Source organism: Ipomoea nil, unplaced genomic scaffold, assembly GCF_001879475.1.
Source record: "Ipomoea nil cultivar Tokyo-kokei standard unplaced genomic scaffold, Asagao_1.1 scaffold2779, whole genome shotgun sequence".
NCBI classification, from domain to species: domain Eukaryota; kingdom Viridiplantae; phylum Streptophyta; class Magnoliopsida; order Solanales; family Convolvulaceae; genus Ipomoea; species Ipomoea nil.
The window spans coordinates 1712627-1730633 of record NW_017619207.1 but is presented as its reverse complement, the minus strand read 5'-3'; the positions used below and the strand labels follow the sequence as shown (position 1 = coordinate 1730633).

Genomic DNA, 18007 nt, shown 5'->3' with positions numbered 1-18007 from the left:
CCGTTGGTGTTCTGCCCGTTGGAGTTCTGCCTGTTGGAATTCCACGCGGTGTTGGGTTAGATGCCTGTTGGTGATCCGGGTCGGGTGCTATCACCATTACTCTGTCAATATATATATATATATATATATATATATATATATATATATATATATGTGTGTGTGTGTGTGTGTGTGTGTGTGTGTGTGTGTGTATATATATGTGTGTGTGTGTGGGGGGGGGGGGGGGTTTAACTTTGTATGTTTTTCATATTTTTTTTTATTTTAAAAAGAATAGTATTTGTGAGCAGGGTAGCTTAGTATAACTGTATAAGCAATTTAGCATTCATCAAAAGTGGTTCAAATAAACATTTATTAGAAGTGTGGCAAATATTGTATAGGATTGACAGATTCATCAAATAACAAACAACTAACGGGACTTTTGGTTGGAGGGAAGGAATTAGGTGGGAAATAAATTGTAATTTCATGTGAAAAGGATAATTAATGTGGGAATAAAGGTACATCACAATAGATCACTTAATATCACAAAATCACACTTCTTCCACCATTATATCATATAATCAAAATATATCAGAACATATATATCACAATATTAGCAGGTTGAGTCGGGTTTGCATAGCCCTACACAATATATCACAATACAGTGAATAAATCACAAATATAAAACTAGGGTTTGCAATTAAAACTGCTTCCATAATAATATATCATGATATATCAGAACATATTCATAATATATCAGAAGTATATCAAAAATACAGTGAATAAATCACAAATATAAAACTAGGGTTTACGACTAAAACAACTTCCACAATAATAAATCACAACATATCAGAACATATTCATAATATAACACAAATATATCAACATACAGTGAATAAATGATAAATATAAAGACTAGGGTTTGCAATTTACTTGGTTTCTCCTAAATATTTCCGTAGAACAATGGTATTAGGAGTCTATATTATTAGTTATTGAGTTGTGATAGGACTTCTCTTCTTATAGTCTTATATTCCCTTTGTATGTTTTACAGTCATTCAATACAGAACATATTATCCTCATCTGGTATCAAGAGTTTCACGGTTGGAATTCAGATGGCGGCCATCGGTACTGAGGACAGATCTGTTGACGTTTCGTCTAAACGGACTGTCTCCGAGGCTGCGATTTCGGCTCCTCTTCATCCTGTTAGTAATGTTATATTTCACATTTATTTATTATGTAACGTTAGAGTTGAATTAGTCCTATAACTAATAGCTATTGACTAGGTGTAGTTAGATAGGACTCTTATCTCTGTTATTATCTTTGTAACTTCCCAGAGTTTGAATCTACGTTAATCTGTTTTCACTCAATCTGGTATCAGCAAGCTAGGTGAACCTTTGTTTTCTCTCTCCCAAAATTATGTCGACAAACTCGAGTGAGCGAACGGTGACCGCCGGTACTCCGCCTTCTTCCACCACCCCAAACACCCTCAATTCGGCTCACCACTTCATCTCAATGAAATTAACCATGAAAAACTTTCTCTTCTGGCGTACCCAACTTGTACCATTCCTCCGTGGACAAGGTCTCCTGGGGTATGTCACCGGCGATACACCTTGTCCACCTGCCACGCTTGAGTCTCCGGCGTCCGGTGAAGCTGCCTCCGGCGCCACAACAACCACCACCACCTCGAACCCGGCTCACGGCCTATGGATACAGCAGGACCAGAGCATACTGTCTCTGCTTGTGTCATCAATGGCGGACGAGGTACTCTACCTCGCCGTCGGCCGTACAACGTCGCATGAGGTGTGGTCTTCGATCACGGCGGCACTGGGTTCCTCGACCAGGGTGAGATGCCTCAATTTGCTGGCTCAATTCCAATCACTCAGGTAAGGTGACAGCACTCCCGCCGAGTATCTCGGCCGTGCGCAGCTGTTAGTGGAGGATCTAGCGTTGGCCGACCGTCCGGTCTCGCTTGACGAGCAGAACCTCTGGGTTTTCCGAGGTCTCCGGCCAGAATTCCCGTCGATGGCTTCATCCCTCGCGGCATCCGGCACACCGGTGTCGATTCCCCAGCTCTCGGACTATCTCCAAGCCCAAGAGTTCATTTGGGCGGATGAGTTCTCCACTGCCGGCAATTCATCCGGCCACACGGCCTTGGTGGCTGGACGTGGTTACGCGCAGAACCAGACCGCAGGTGGCGGTTCTAGGCATGCTGGCTCCGGGCAGCAGTGGCGAGGACGGGGCAGAGGCCGTGGCGGACAGGGCAGAGGCCGAGGCGGTGGTGGTCCGAGATGCCAAATCTGCCGCTCACATGGCCACACCGCGCTTCACTGCTATAAACGGTACTCCGGCGCTCCGCAACTGCAGGCCCATGCGGCAGTTCCCGGTGATGAGACGGCGGTCGTGGCGGACGCGTGGTACCCGGACACCGGGGCGTCGTCACATGCTACGCCCGATCCAACGATGATGGCGAAAGCAGATCCTTATTTCGGCGGTGACGTGCTCTGCGTGGGCAACGGATCAGGTTTGGGTATAACCAGTGTTGGCCATGCATCATTAAACTCTGCGTCTAGAACTCTGAAATTAAATAATATTTTACATGTCCCCCGTCTTTCCTTACCATTATTATCAGTTAATCGCTTCACACTTGATAATTCTGTTTATTTTGAATTTCACCATGATCATTTCGTTGTGAAGGATTGTCTCACCAAGGCGGTGCTCCTTAGGGGTCCAACCACAGGGGGTTTGTACAAGTTGCCCATGTCTCGGTCACATGTTGCGTTAATAACCGCTCGTGCGCCACTTGACGTTTGGCATCGCAGGCTTGGACATCCGCATGAACGTGCCCAGAATCATGTCTTACAAAACTGCCCGGTCACTCAACCCAAGTTAAGTATACCGCGTTTGTGTTCGTCGTGTCAACTCGGGAAATCGTCTCGATTCCCGCTTGATAGAGTTCTTTCTAGTAGCAATAATGTACTCGACTTACTGTATACTGATATTTGGGGGCCGGCACCCGTTGTTTCTGCCGGGGGTTTTAGATACTTTGTTCTATTTGTAGATGACCACACCCGTTTTTGCTGGTTTTACTCTTTGCGGTTAAAATCAGACATTTATAAAATATTTGAGTCTTTCCGTGTCATGGTAGAACGCCAATTCTCGCGTTCTATCAAGTCGATACAGTCTGATCTCGACGGTGAGTATCGCCGTCTACACACAATATTTGAGTCTCTTGGCATTGTGCATAGGCAGTCTTGTGCCTAAACACATGAGCAAAATGGCCGAGTAGAGCGCCGGAATAGACACATTGTCGAAACCGGGTTAGCTCTACTCGCGCACAGCTCAGTCCCTATCAAACACTGGGATGCCGCGTTTGAAACAGCTTCCTATCTCATAAATTGCTTACCGTCATCTGCACTCAAAAATTATGTCAGTCCCTACGAGTCTGTTTACAACAAAACTCCACCATACACTTTTCTGCGAGTGTTTGGGTGCAGATGTTACCCCTATCTACGGCCCTACAATCGCCATAAGATAGAGTATCGATCTACCCCTTGTGTCTTTCTAGGGTATCCTACGTCTTATAGGGGGTACCGATGCATGGACCCAGTAACTGGAAAGACCTTTATCTATCGTCACGTCAGGTTTGACGAAAGTGTGTTTCCTTATGCTACAGGTTCTCGCGAGCAAAGTGGGGACTCAAGCACTCAGAATGACGTGCCTTGGGCATCCAGTCCCATAATCACACAATCACAAGTTGAACCGATTAATGAGCTACCGCTGGCAACCCAAGTGCCACCGCTAGCAATACAACATGAGCCAGAAAATAGAGTGGCACCACGCCGCAAAGCCAAAAGCCGGGCTCGGGCCGCGCCACAACCCCTTGTGATGCGACTCCGGCACATGACACGAGGCACAAATGAGCCCTTTCACGCTCTAACTGCCTCTACTGATCCAACTTGTTATACTCAGGCCGTGGCACACCCGCAGTGGATGGATGCTATGGATCAGGAATTTAATGCGCTTCTGCATAATAATACGTGGTATCTCACACCGGCTAAGCTGGGGATGAATGTAGTGGGCTGTAAGTGGGTCTACCGCACCAAACGGAAGGCCGACGGTACCATAGAGCGTTACAAAGCTCGCTTGGTCGCAAAGGGGTTCAATCAAGTCGCTGGTGAGGACTTTTTTGAAACCTACAGTCCAGTTGTAAAACCCACGACGGTTCGCATATTACTTGCCCTTGCTATATCACAAGGATGGACTATGCGCCAGCTGGATGTCCATAATGTCTTCCTGAATGGGCATCTAGTTGAAACGGTCTACATGCGCCAACCACCGGGTTATGAGGACCCAACGCACCCGGATTATGTTTGCCGTTTACAACGATCCCTTTATGGGCTTAAACAGGCTCCTCGTGCCTGGTTTAAGCGGTTACATGACTTTCTTCTGACTACAGGTTTTGTAGCATCCAAAACTGACGTCTCCCTTTTTTACTACACGCGAGGTACATCACGGGTCTATCTGCTCGTCTATGTAGACGATATAATCATGCTTGGCAACGACACCGAACTATTAATCTCTCTACTTAATCAGCTCTCCACCACTTTCAAGATACGCGACTTGGGCACTCCCACCTTTTTTCTCGGCATTGAAACTATACCAGTGACAGATGGGGTTCTACTCTCTCAACGTCGTTACATGGTTGACATCTTGACTCGTGCGGGTATGACTGATTGCAAACCCTTGTCCACTCCGGCTGCTGTCACACAATCTATTTCTCCACCGACTGGCCCGTATGAAAACCCTACTCAGTACCGTCGGTTAGCCGGGGCTTTACAGTATCTGACTATCACGCGTCCGGATCTGTCGTATGCTGTTAATAGGCTCTGTCAGTTCATGCACACTCCGACTGATGAGCACTGGGGTTTACTGAAACGGGTTCTACGGTATGTCAAAGGCACGCAGTCCTATGGTCTTAAGTTGTCTGCTTCGCCGTCCGCTGATATTCATGCTTACCCGGACTCCGACTGGGCTGGGTGTCCGGTAGATCGCAAGTCCACCAGTGGTTACGCCGTATTCCTTGGTACGAACTTAATTTCTTGGGTCTCGCGTAAGCAACGGACTGTCGCTAGGTCTTCCACAGAGGCCGAGTACAAGGGACTAACCGACGTCGCAGCAGAGGTCACTTGGGTTGAATCTCTTCTACGCGAGCTTGGGCTACATTCGGGGAATCCAGCAACTTTGTGGTGTGATAATTTGGGCGCCACTTATATGTGCGCTAATCCGGTATTTCATGCTCGGACCAAACATGTTGAGATTGACTACCATTTCGTACGAGACAAGGTGACTTCTGGTGATTTCCGAGTCAACTTTATCTCCACCAAGGATCAGTTAGCCGACGTCTTCACCAAACCACTGCCGTCTGCATGCTTTGCTACTCTTCGCGACAAGCTTAATGTTGTGTATACACCACCTTCAGCTTGAGGGGGAGTGTTAGTAATGTTATATTTCACATTTATTTATTATGTAACATTAGAGTTGAATTAGTCCTATAACTAATAGCTATTGACTAGGTGTAGTTAGATAGGACTCTTATCTCTGTTATTATCTTTGTAACTTCCCAGAGTTTGAATCTACGTTAATCTGTTTTCACTCATCCATCCGAATGTTTCATTTTCTTCTGCCCACCATTTTGTCTCGATCAAGCTGACGTCCCGAAACTACCTTTTCTGGCGCACGCAGTTGTTGCCCTTCCTTGATGGCTAAGGGTTGCTTGGGTTCGTTAATGGATCCACGCCGTGTCTGACGGAATCTCTGCTGGTCGACAGTGGACGGTAGCTGCTCCAGAGGTTTCTTCTGCTGCTCATGTTGCCTGGGCTCGGCAAGACAAAGTCGTCTTCTCGCTTCTGATTTCCTCACTTTTAGACGAGATGATGCATCTTGAGGTTGGGCGGACGTCATCTCGACAGTTGTGGCAGTCGATCGAGCAGACGCTGAGGCCGAGGACTCGTGCCTATGCACTCCGTCTCTCCGGTCAGTTGCAGTCACTGCGGCAGGGAAACTCCTCCATCACGGATTATCTCAGCCGCGTGCAAGTCTTGGTAGAGGATTTGGCGTTAGCCGGCCGACCGGTGTCCCCGGAAGATCAGAATATGTTTATCTTTCGCGGGCTTCGTCCTGAGTTTCGGCCACTAGTGGCATCGCTGGCGAGAGGTCCTCCGCTCTCTCTTACTAAGCTTTCTAATTTTTTTGTGTCGCAGGCCTTCATTTGTCCGAATAATTCCGGCGAGCTGGCTGCTGCTTCGGTTTCCATAGCGGCTCAGGATGGTGGTTGTTCCGGGAGCAGCATGGTGGTCGCAATCAGAATGGTGGTCATGGTCGGAATGGCGGTGTACGGTGCCAAATCTGCAACGGCGGTGGCCATTCGGCCTTAACTTGCTTTCGCCGCTATTCGGATGCCCTTGTGCCTCAAGCTCATGTCGCTTTTTTGATGGGTGATTCGGGCTCAATGGGTTCTCAGGAGTGGTTCCCTGATACAGGTGCATCTAATCACGCCACTCCGGATCAATCGTTGATGTCTTCTACGGCTCCTTATTCTGGGCCTGACACGCTACGGGTTGGCAACGGTAAATCCTTACCTATTGTTAGTACTGTTTCGACTTCGGTAGCCTCTTATAATCGTTTTTTTAATTTATCTAATGTTCTCTTTGTTCCTGGTTTATCTGCGTCACTACTGTCTGTTCAGCGCTTCGCTAAAGGTAATTCTGTGTTTTTTAGTTTCACTCGGACTGTTTTTTTGTGAAGGATCTTACCACCAAGGCGGTCCTGTATAAGGGACTGGCCTCGGGTGGTCTTTATCCGTGGCCTGTCTCTCGTCCGAGTCCCGCTGCGTTAGTGGCTACCCATGCATCTTTGTCTATTTGGCATAGTCGGCTGGGTCACCCTCTTGATTGTGTTCTGCATCAAATTCTGAGTCTTTGTTCACCTAGTACTAGTCTTAGTAATAATTCGAATCTGTGTAATACTTGTATGCTGGGTAAATCGGCTAGATTTCCTTTGCCTCGTGTTGCTACGGCTTCTTCTCATGTATTGCAATTAGTTTATACTGATATTTGGGGCCCAGCGCCTTTTTTGTCTGTCAATGGTTTTCGGTACTTTGTCTTGTTCGTTGATGATTATACGCGTCATATTTGGTATTATCCTATGCGTGCTAAAACTGATGCGTATGCTATATTTGATCAGTTTCATGACCTTGTTGAACGTTCTTTTAATCGCAAGATTGTTGCTATTCAATCTGATTTAGGGGGAGAGTATACACGTCTTCATAAAACGTTTTCGTCCCTTGAAATTAATCATAGGCAGTCATGTGCGTATACCCACGAGCGTTTTGTTATACTCTTATATTCCCTTTTTATGTTTTACAGTCATTCAATACAAAACATATTATCCTCATCAAGGGCATCTACTCAGTAATCACCATGAGAAGGGTTTCCACCATCAATGACCATTGGACAATCGAACTATCGGTGTATCATACTCATGTCTCACCGTCTCAGAGAGTGAGACAAGAAGAGAGAAGTCGGAGATTCCAGAGAACAGAAAACAGAGAAAATCAGAGTATCGCACTATCAGAGAAGAAGAGACAACAGAGGAGAAGAGAACAAAGAGAATCGGATTCTGAAAGTCTGGAATAGTGAGACTAGAGAGAGGAGTAGAGAGAAGTCAGAGAGAATTGAAGAATGAAGAAGATGCTAGAACGAATCGACTGCGCAAATGAAGGAGGGCTGCGTAACCTGCATTTAACATATATATATATATATATATATATATATATATATATATATATATATATATATATATATATATATATATTGACAGGATAATAGGGCTGGCACCCGACTCGGATCACAAATGGGCATTGACTCAGCATCACATGGGAACCCAACGGGCAGAACTCCAACGGTTAGGAATTTCAACAGGTGTCACCTTTATTGTCTTTGAAGCCACCATTGATGCCACCTTTGATGAGAGAGAGTTAAAGCATCAACGCCTCATTCATGACTCTTCATATTCTTGCCGTTAGCTCAGCTCCCCAATGATGACTCTTCATGTTGTTACCATTAGGACCTAGCATAAATAGAACTTCCCTCAGCTGAGCAGGGGACACACGGTACTTTCTATACTGAGACAAAAGGCAATACAACTATTGTTACATCTATTGTTACTTTGTCACATCATTTGTTATTCTAATATTATTACCGGTAACATTTTTACCGTCATTGGTGCTTTCATTGAGAGCCTGAGTCCAATACTCAAGCAGGCTACAACACTACTCTTTTTCTCTTTCAACAGCAAGCCTGAAAGAATGGCGTCCCGCAGCTCCCACGGTTCTCGCAACGTGAACAATGGCAATGCCTCAGGTGACCTCCGGGACCAACTCACCAACAATCGCGGAGGGGACCTCCGAGAACAGCTCAACAACGGGAGGCCCGGGGACCTTCGAGACCAACTCAACAATGGAGGGGTAAACCAAGCCGTGAACGGGATGCCCGGGGACCTTCGAGACCAACTCAACAATGGGGGGGTGAACCAAGCCATGAACCTCCAGGCGACCGCCAATATCATTCAGCAAGCAGTGACGGCGGCGCTAAATCAGGTGGCGGTGGGACTGCAAGGCCAAGTGCCCACGCCGCGGCCCCAGCAAATAGGGGTAGAGGCCCAAAGAAGTGGACCGGCCAGACGACAACCAGGCCCTTCCCAATCGGCGCCAGAACGATTGGGACAGAGGGCGCCCGTGCGGCAAAGATTAGGATCACGGGCCGAGGGGTCCTCTACCAGAGGCCCTCGCCAACACGAGAACAGACAAGCCGAGAGATCACCCACAGAGGAGGTGGGCGAGTCTCGGGAGCCGACCCCACGCCGACACGTTGATGAGTCGGCCCTACGTCGACACTTGGAAGAGCGACGCGTCGATGAGCCGGCTCTGCGTCGGCACTTGGCGGAGAAGCGACGCGCTGATGAGCGGGTCCCACACCGACCCTTGGATGGACGGAACGTCGAGGAACCCGCTCCGCGTCGACACTCAGATAGACAGCACGTCGATGAACTAGCTCCACGCCGACACATGGAGGAGCGGCAGCCGGCCCCGCGTCGGCACCCTGACGAGTCGGCCCTGGTCGAGAGGCTGCAGAGAAGAATCGAGGAGTTAGCAAGAAGGGTGGAGGCACGGGAGCAGTCGCCGGAACCTGAGGTACAGATGGCAGCACCATTCTCCCCTAGCATCATGGACGTACCTTTGCCGAGGGACTTTAGGTTGCCTGCCATCAAGGAGTACACGGGGGCCACTGACCCACGTGTCCACATGACGAGGTACAAGGCTGCTATGGTAATGATCGGGGCAGGGGACGCCATCATGTGCCGAGCGTTCTTGTCCACACTGGATGGAGCGGCCCAAGACTGGTTCAACACCATCCCAGATGGGTCAATCCAAAACTTTGGGGAGTTGTCCAAGAGCTTCCTAACATACTTTTCCGGTAGCATACATCGCAAGAAACCCTTCTCTCACCTCTGTGTAGTGAAGCAAGATAGAGGCGAGAGCCTCAAAGACTTCCTGATCAAATGGAAAAAGGAAGTCAATAATGTCTACGACTTCGACTCCAAGGCGGCGATCCCGATATTTATCCATGCCTTAAGATCAAGGTATTTCCACAAGCAGCTGAACGCTCACCACCCCCGCTCTTACGAAGATCTGATGAGGACGGCTAGCCGCTATGCCGAAGCAGAGGACGTCGACAGGAAGAAGAAGGACGAAGAGGATGGTAGGAAAGATGGGAAGCCTGGGAAAGCTGGTCCGCCCAGCCAGGCACCACTCTCGAACCACCCGACCGCAGGGAAAGGCCGAAACCACGAACGGCCTCACCTGGTCCCCTTGCGTAATTTGACTCCTCTTACCCATCCCGTCAGTGTCATTCTAAAGCAAGCTGAGGAGATGGGAATGGTAGAATTCCCCGATGAGTGCATGAAGGTCTCCCCAAAGGCAGACCAAACAAAGTACTGCAGGTTTCATAGGCATGCCGGATACGATACGGATGAGTGTCACGTTTTGAAGAGACAAATAGAAGACCTCATCCAGCAGGGCTACTTCCGACATTTCGTCAAGCGATCCAAGCAGCAGCAACAGCCGCAACACAATCCACAAAAAAATGTCTGGAGGAATGAGGATGGCACCGAGCCGTCCACCTCAAACGCCAAAAAAAGAGACCACGACCAAATATCTGAGCAGAGTGATAGCGAGAAAGAAACCGAGGTGGCGCCCAGACGACAAAAGAAGCACACCATACACTTTATCTATGGTGGACCTGCAGGGGGCGACACGCCCGCGGAAAGAAAGAAGTGGAACCGGCGGCTATACGTGGGAGAAGTGACGAGTCTTCCCAGAGAAAAGAAACAGAGACAGGAGGCCATCACCTTCTCTGATGATGACCTCCCAGAGGGCCCGTTACCCCATCGTGACGCCCTGGTAATTGAGATGGACGTCAATGATGTCATTATCCGCCGCATCTTAGTCGACATGGGAAGCTCAGTCAATGTGATGTATTACGATGCCTTCTCCAAGTTAGGGATACTTAGGAACCAGCTCAAAGAGGTACGTACCCCACTCTCTGGATTTACGGGTGATTCAGTGGAGACGGAGGGGTCAGTGGTCTTACCAGTGGAGATAGGCACGAGCCCTAACATTCGCAAACTTGACTTGGAATTCATCGTGGTAAGACTCACTTGCGCGCACAACATCATATTGGGGAGACCGGCACTGGAGAACCTCAAGGCCATAGTGTCGGTGGAACACTTGTGTATGAAGTTCCCCACTCCGAGCGGGATAGGGGTCGTCAGAGGAGACCAGCGAGCGGCACGCAGTTGTTACGTTAAAGCATGCAAAAAGATTGGCAGAAATGATCTATAAGTCCACACCATCTGTAAGGATGATCGATCGGGTATGGAGCTAGGAACATTTGATTAAGTATTTTCCTTAATATTCTAGTAGTCGTTTGGAACTGGTGTTTGGAAATAGCGGTTCGCCGGCTTTGCATTCTGAAATCTTTTGGAATAATATCTCGTGCTTATGGTCCGCCCATGTTGTTTCAAAAAAAAAAAAAAAAAAACGATCGGACGAGGCTATGCCTCGGCCACGGTCGGTCGAGGCGACGCCTCGGCCACGGTCGGCCGAGGCGACGCCTCGGCCACGGTCAGCCGAGGCGCACGCCTCGGCCACGATTGGTCGAGGCGACGCCTCGGCCACGATCAGTCGAGGGGTTGGCCGAGGCGCCCGCCTCGGCCAAAGCCGAAGTCCGTCTCGACAAAAAAAAAAAAAAAAAAAAAAATGATCGGTCGAGGCTACGCCTCGCCGCGATCAGCCGAAGCGCACGCCTCGGCCACCTCAGCCGAGGCGCACGCCTCGGCCACGGTCGGTCGAGGCGACGCCTCGGCCACGGTCGGCCGAGGCGCACGCCTCGGCCACGATCGGTCGAGGCGACGCCTCGGCCACGCTCAGTCGAGGCGACGCCTCGGCCACACTCGGTTGAGGCGAGGCCTCGGCCGGAGGCACGCACCTCGGCCTGCCTAAGCCGCAGCCCGTATCGGCCAGCATAAAAAAAAATCATGTGTGATTTGGAAAATAAAATCACATACTCGGGATCAATCAGGATTCTGCACGATATCAAGCAAATTCAGCTTTACTCCCAAGTCAACTCAAACACATCCGTTGCCTCAGGAGTTGGGGGGACTGGTGACAGGATAATAGGGCTGGCACCCGACCCGGATCACAAATGGGCATTGACTCAGCATCACATGGGAACCCAACGGGCAGAACTCCAACGGTTAGGAATTCCAACAGGTGTCACCTTTATTGTCTTTGAAGCCACCATTGATGCCACCTTTGATGAGAGAGAGTTAAAGCATCAACGCCTCATTCATGACTCTTCATATTCTTGCCGTTAGCTCAGCTCCCCAATGATGACTCTTCATGTTGTTACCGTTAGGACCTAGCATAAATAGAACTTCCCTCAGCTGAGCAGGGCACACACGGTACTTTCTATACTGAGACAAAAGGCAATACAACTATTGTTACATCTATTGTTACTTTGTCACATCATTTGTTATTCTAATATTATTACCGGTCACGTTTTTACCGTCATATATATATATATATATATATATATATATATATATATATATATATATATATATATATATATATATATATATATATATATATATAATGCTTAAACGACGTCGTGTAGTAGTATATTTAAACCTATTCTTAATATATTTCGGATATTTGGGCAAATCGGATATCAAAATATCATACCCTATCCGAAATCACTTCTTCGACGTCGTTTAGCCATGCGGTTCGAATATGCCTTCTCAGATGCGGTTCGAATTGGATGCTCTTATTCAAATTTCGGACTGGGGGCTATATCGAAAATGGCCGGGTTTGCACAGCCCTAGTCACATGACTCATATCTATAAGTGGGCGTTTCACGAACTCTCATTAGTTGTCACATTTAATTGATTAACTAATATATTCATTAAGAATAATTATAAAACAACAAAAAAATTTTGGTTTTATTAAGATTTTAAAATTTTAATTAAAATAAAATGCGTACTTTAATTGAAGAATAACATTTTTAGTCTATTATTTAATAGGTAATAGCTATTATTTAATAGGTAATTGCTATTTCGTCCCTAACAGGGCGTTTGGTTGGAGGGATTTTAAATTCCCTTCCCACTTAATTCTCACATAATTCCAAAGGCCATTAAATTCCGTAGTTTGGTTGGAGGGAATTGCAATTTCATGGAATTGCAATTCCCCCATTTTCATGGAATTAAAATCCCATGTCCCCCCTGGTATTTTAATTCTTGGAAAAAAAAGATAGTGATGAGTCAAAATTACCCCTTCCTTTTTTAACCTAAAATTAATGTCTAACAACAATAATGGACATTTTTGACTTTATACTACTTATTCCCTTTCAATTCACATGTATACCAAACATTGGAATTGAAATTCCCAGTAATTCTATTCCTATCAACCAAACACTGGAATTTATTCCCACTTTATTCCCAGTAATTCAACTCCCATGGAATTACAATTCTTTTCCCACATAATTCCCCCCTCCAACCAAACGCCCTGTAATTGTTCAATTTGCACATATTTCCTCTCTTGTCATCACCTAAAGTTGTTGATTTTGTTCCCTCCTAACACGAGAAAATGTCTATCAATTTTTTTGATGTGTGACAATCCATTTAGAGTGGCAACTGAAGTACTATCACACCATATAGCAGTGGTAATCTGTGTACGCATTAAATAACTAGAAATAGAAATAAATATTTTAACAAAATTGAGAGATTGAAAATAATCATATTTCTATTTTTATTCACCAGGACTATGTGGTCCAATGGTACCCAGGTTGGACTTCCATTTGGAAGATTATGAGTTCGAGCCTCAGTGGAGGCGTTATTGGTTCTTTGTGTTTTAGTAGGTTGAGAAAGTATATGAACAGATACTACAATGTAATAGAGCCAGTAACTTTCAAAAAAAAAAAAAAAATATTTCTATTTTTATTCTTAATTAATTCTTTTTTGATATAACTAATCACATCTCCGAAAGAATCCTTAAAAAGATAATAATTTATCATTAAATTCAATTTTAGAATTGTTATCTTTCAATTAATAATGGCTATCTTTAAGTGCAAAAAAAGCAAAATCTGTCACTCTAGAATCCCATATTCGGAAGGTAAATTATTGTGTGGACCACAGTCCATAACAAAAAGTACATTTTAATATACTAAAAATAAATTATTTGTGTACTAAATCATATCACTGGATGTACATTATATAAAATAATGTACTTTCAGTGCCAAAATAATGTATTTTTCTGAATACAATGTTCATTTTTAATAAATTAAAAATACATTATATGTGTATTGAAAGTACATTATTCAATAGTATAGTCCACACAATAATAATTCCATCCTGAACTACCGGGCCATCTATCTTTAATTTTAAGGTAATCCCATTACTAAAAGCTAAGCCCCCCCCCCCCCCCCCTACTAAAAACCATAACAGCATATGGGTGTCCTAATCATACTGCTTAACACATTTTATAAACAAACAAAAACATATACACATAAATTAAAAAAAAAAAAAAAAAAAAAAACTCACAAATAAAGAAAACACAGCTCCCTTAAAAGACATGATTCTGTTACTTTTCGTTTCGTAATGAAGCACTTAGAATGTGACTGTCAGTCCGCATGATGAACATTTAGGTATTATATATAATCTTTTGATCTATTCCTCACTTTTTTTAATGAGTTTTTGGCTGAAAACGCGCTTCCAACAGAAATAAATAAATAAAAACACATTTTCAATTCTTTTATTAATTATGAAATGATCTCAATTTTTTTTTTATTAATTAGAAAACAACATAGAAATGTTTTTAAATAATGGGTTTCGGTAAGTTTTAAAGGCTAATGTTTCTGAATCAGAAAAGTACTACCTTTACCGGATTTCGGTGCAACATAAAGTGTTATAATCATTTAATATATTCTTCACCTTTTTTTAAAATTTTAAGCCAAAAATTAATTTCTAAATTTTTTATTAATTAAGAAACGATATGAAAATAATGTATCATTTTCTATTCCTCACCTTATTCTCTTTTATTTCCGATGCAACATAATGTATTATAGTCTCCTGATCTATTCCTCACCTTTTTAAATGAATTATTTTATGTTGAACATCAGCTTCCAACATAAAAAGACAAATAAATAAATAAATAAATATGAATTTTCAATACTTTTATTAATTAGGAAATGATCTGAAAATTTTAAATTTATTAATTAGGAAACAACACATAAATGTTTTCAAATGAGTTTCGATAAATTTTAAAGTTGAAACGTCTCTAAATCCGGAAAAGTACTACTTTTACGAGATTTCGGTGCAACATAGAGTATTATAATAATCATTTAATATATTCTTCACCTTTTTTGAAATTTTGGATCAGAAATGAGTCTCCAAATTTTTTATTAATTACGAAACAACACATAAATATTTTCAAATAAATTTCGATAAATTTAAAAGACGAAACGTTTCTGAACCAAAAAAAATACTACCTTTACGGGATTTCGGTGCAACATAGGGTATTATAATCGTTTCATATATATTCTTCACCTTTTTTTGAAATTTTGGACCAGAAACGAGTCCTCAAATTTTTTATTAATTACGAAACAACACATAAATATTTTCAAATGAGTTTTGATAAATTTGAAAGACGAAACGTTTCTGAACCAGAAAAATACTACCTTTACAGGATTTCGGTGCAACATAGGGTATTATAATCATTTGATATATATTCTTCACGTTTTTTGAAATTTTAGACCAGAAACTCGGTAGCTTCCAAATTTTTTATTAATTAGGAAATGATTTGAAACTTTGATTAATTAGAAGGAGTTTGGATGCAACATAAGGTATTATTATAATCTTCCAAATCTATTCTTCACCTCCTTTATATATATTCAATTCATTTAGCTTTATCTAGCAAAACAGAGAGAGAGAGAGAGAGATGGGTTGGGAGGATTGCAATGGAGCTTGTGGTTTCTTCACAAAACTATGCAAATCATGGAAAAAGATGGAGAGAGGCATAGATGATGGTGTTTCAAAGAGCAGAGTTGGGAAGTTGTTCAAGTTGGAGGCAAGGAAAAGCTGTTTTTCAAAGGAGGTTCGTGCCGGCACCGCCACTTTTCTCACCATGGCCTATATAATCACCGTCAATGCCACCATCCTCGCCGACTCCGGCGCCACCTGCTCGCTCTCCGATTGTACTTTTCCGGCCAACCAAACCCATGCAACCCCGGACTGCAAGTTCAAAGCTAATGAAGGCTATGAGAGGTGCCTTGCAGGAGTGAGGAGTGATCTCATTGTTGCTACTGCTGTGGCGGCTCTAGTTGGGTCAGTGGGTATGGGCCTTCTTGCAAATCTTCCTTTGGGTCTGGCCCCTGGGATGGGCCCAAATGCCTACATAGCTTATAACTTAGTGGGCTTTCATGGGTCTGGAAAACTCTCATATCAAACCGTCATGGCTATTGTCATGATTGAGGGGATTGCGTTTCTGGCTATTGCTGTGGTTGGGCTTCGGGCCAAGCTGGCCCGGCTCATACCTACCTCAGTACGGATTGCTTGTGCAGCTGGAATAGGACTTTTCATTTCATTTGTAGGATTGCAAGCCCAGCAAGGTGTGGGCCTGGTGGGCCCGGATCCCTCCACGCTCCTCGGCTTGGCTGCCTGCCGTTACACTGATCCGGTGACCGGAGCTTGCTCCGGCGGGCAAATGCGAAGCCCAACTTTCTGGTTGGGCTTTGTGGGCTTCATCATTATGTGCTATGGCGTAATGAAGAATGTGAAGGGCAGCATGATATATGGTATGCTTTTTGTGACATTAATTTCATGGGTTAGGGGCACATCTGTCACAATATTTCCCAATAGTCCATTAGGTGACACAAAATATGAGTACTTCAAAAGAGTGGTGGACTTTCACAAAATTGAGTCCACTGCTGGTGTAATTAGCTTCACTCACTTCACCTCAAGTAGGGTATGGGTGGCATTGGTGACACTACTATACCTAGAAGTGTTGGCCACAACAGGGACACTCTATAGCATGGCAGAAATTGGAGGGTTCCTCAACGATAAGGAGGGATTTGAAGGCGAGTACACGGCTTACATGGTGGATGCTGCCTCCACGGTGGTGGCATCCGCCCTAGGGACTTCCCCGGTGGCGGTGTACATCGAATCCTCTGCTGGAATACGAGAGGGAGGTCGGACCGGATTAACAGCCATCGTGATCGGGCTCTACTTCACCCTCTCATTGTTCTTCACACCATTGCTTGCAAGTGTGCCACCATGGGCAATAGGGCCATCTCTAGTGATGGTTGGGGTGTTTATGATGAAAGTGGTGAAAGACATCAATTGGGAGAATACCAAAGAGGCAGTGCCAGCATTTGTGACCATCATCTTAATGCCATTGACATACTCAATTGCATATGGCATAATTGGTGGGATTGGAATGCACATTGCCCTGAGCTTGTATGATTGGATCAAAGAGTTGGTGAAGTGGACGGCCAGGATGAAGAGAATGGTGGCCAAGGAGCAAAATCAAGTGTCAGCAACAAATGTTGTTGAACATAATATTGAGATTATTTGAGTGTGGAATTTAGGACTTTGTCTGTTTTTTTTTTTTTTTTTTTTTTTTTTTAATATATGTGCACAGGCCACCGTGAAAGATCAGTTTTCAATTATCTCATCAGGAAAAAGTAGGCAAAAGATGCTCTTTCAAGGGAGCTTGTGCATGTTTCCTATGTAATTCCAAGATGCTTTAATTTCTCAGTGTTTCCATTTCATTATTTTTCCTGTTCTTTTAATTTCTCTTATATTTGTCTTTACATTACCTATCTTGCAATCAATAATAATTAGTTCATGCCCGTATGGGTAGCTCAACTGGTCATAGAGGTGAAACTTTGGAAGAATGACCAGGGATCAAGTCTCACCAGCGGCAGTGTGGGAGCAACCTCTCAAAGTGAGGGGGGCTTCTTGTGCGCAGTGAGCACCGGTCTAGCCTCTATGGTTCATGTTCAGTTGAGTCACCATAATTTACATCCTCCCAAATGCTCTGTCGGGGAACCAGATATAATATGTTATACTCCCTCCATCCCATTTTGTGTGTCTAGTTCGATTAACGATGCTTGACTGAAGTTGTTTTTAATTAAATTTTTTCATATATTAAATTTAGTATTAATATACATACAGAGTTTATATATTTAGAAACTATACTAAAAGTACTATTAAACACAAAAAAAAAAAAAAAAAAAATTTAAAAACAAGTAAAAAATAATAAAGAAAATAAACAAAAAAAAAAAAATTGGTTTGACCCATGAATAGTAGGTAGGACATAAAATTGGAGTATATATTATTAAATATGCTCTTGTGA

The 18007-nt window shown here is 44.2% G+C and overlaps 1 protein-coding gene and 1 long non-coding RNA gene across 2 annotated transcripts; both read left to right on the top strand.

The window, feature by feature from the left end:
• The first annotated feature begins 407 nt into the window (after positions 1-407).
• Positions 408-12753, top strand: LOC109157348. The gene is made up of 3 exons (XR_002050220.1): positions 408-494; positions 5040-5041; positions 12740-12753. It is a non-coding gene; the product is annotated as an uncharacterized LOC109157348 (long non-coding RNA).
• Positions 12754-15553: 2800 nt separating this feature from the next.
• On the top strand, positions 15554-17345 carry LOC109157245 (adenine/guanine permease AZG2). The gene has a single exon (XM_019305155.1). It carries the CDS (start codon positions 15590-15592, stop codon positions 17222-17224), a length of 1635 nt encoding a protein of 544 aa, XP_019160700.1. The 5' UTR covers positions 15554-15589; the 3' UTR covers positions 17225-17345.
• The last annotated feature ends 662 nt before the right edge of the window (positions 17346-18007 follow it).

Excerpts from the sequence above, each read along its gene's own strand:
- LOC109157245 (XM_019305155.1), top strand. The coding sequence starts at position 15,590 with ATGGGTTGGGAGGATTGCAATGGAGCTTGTGGTTTCTTCACAAAACTA.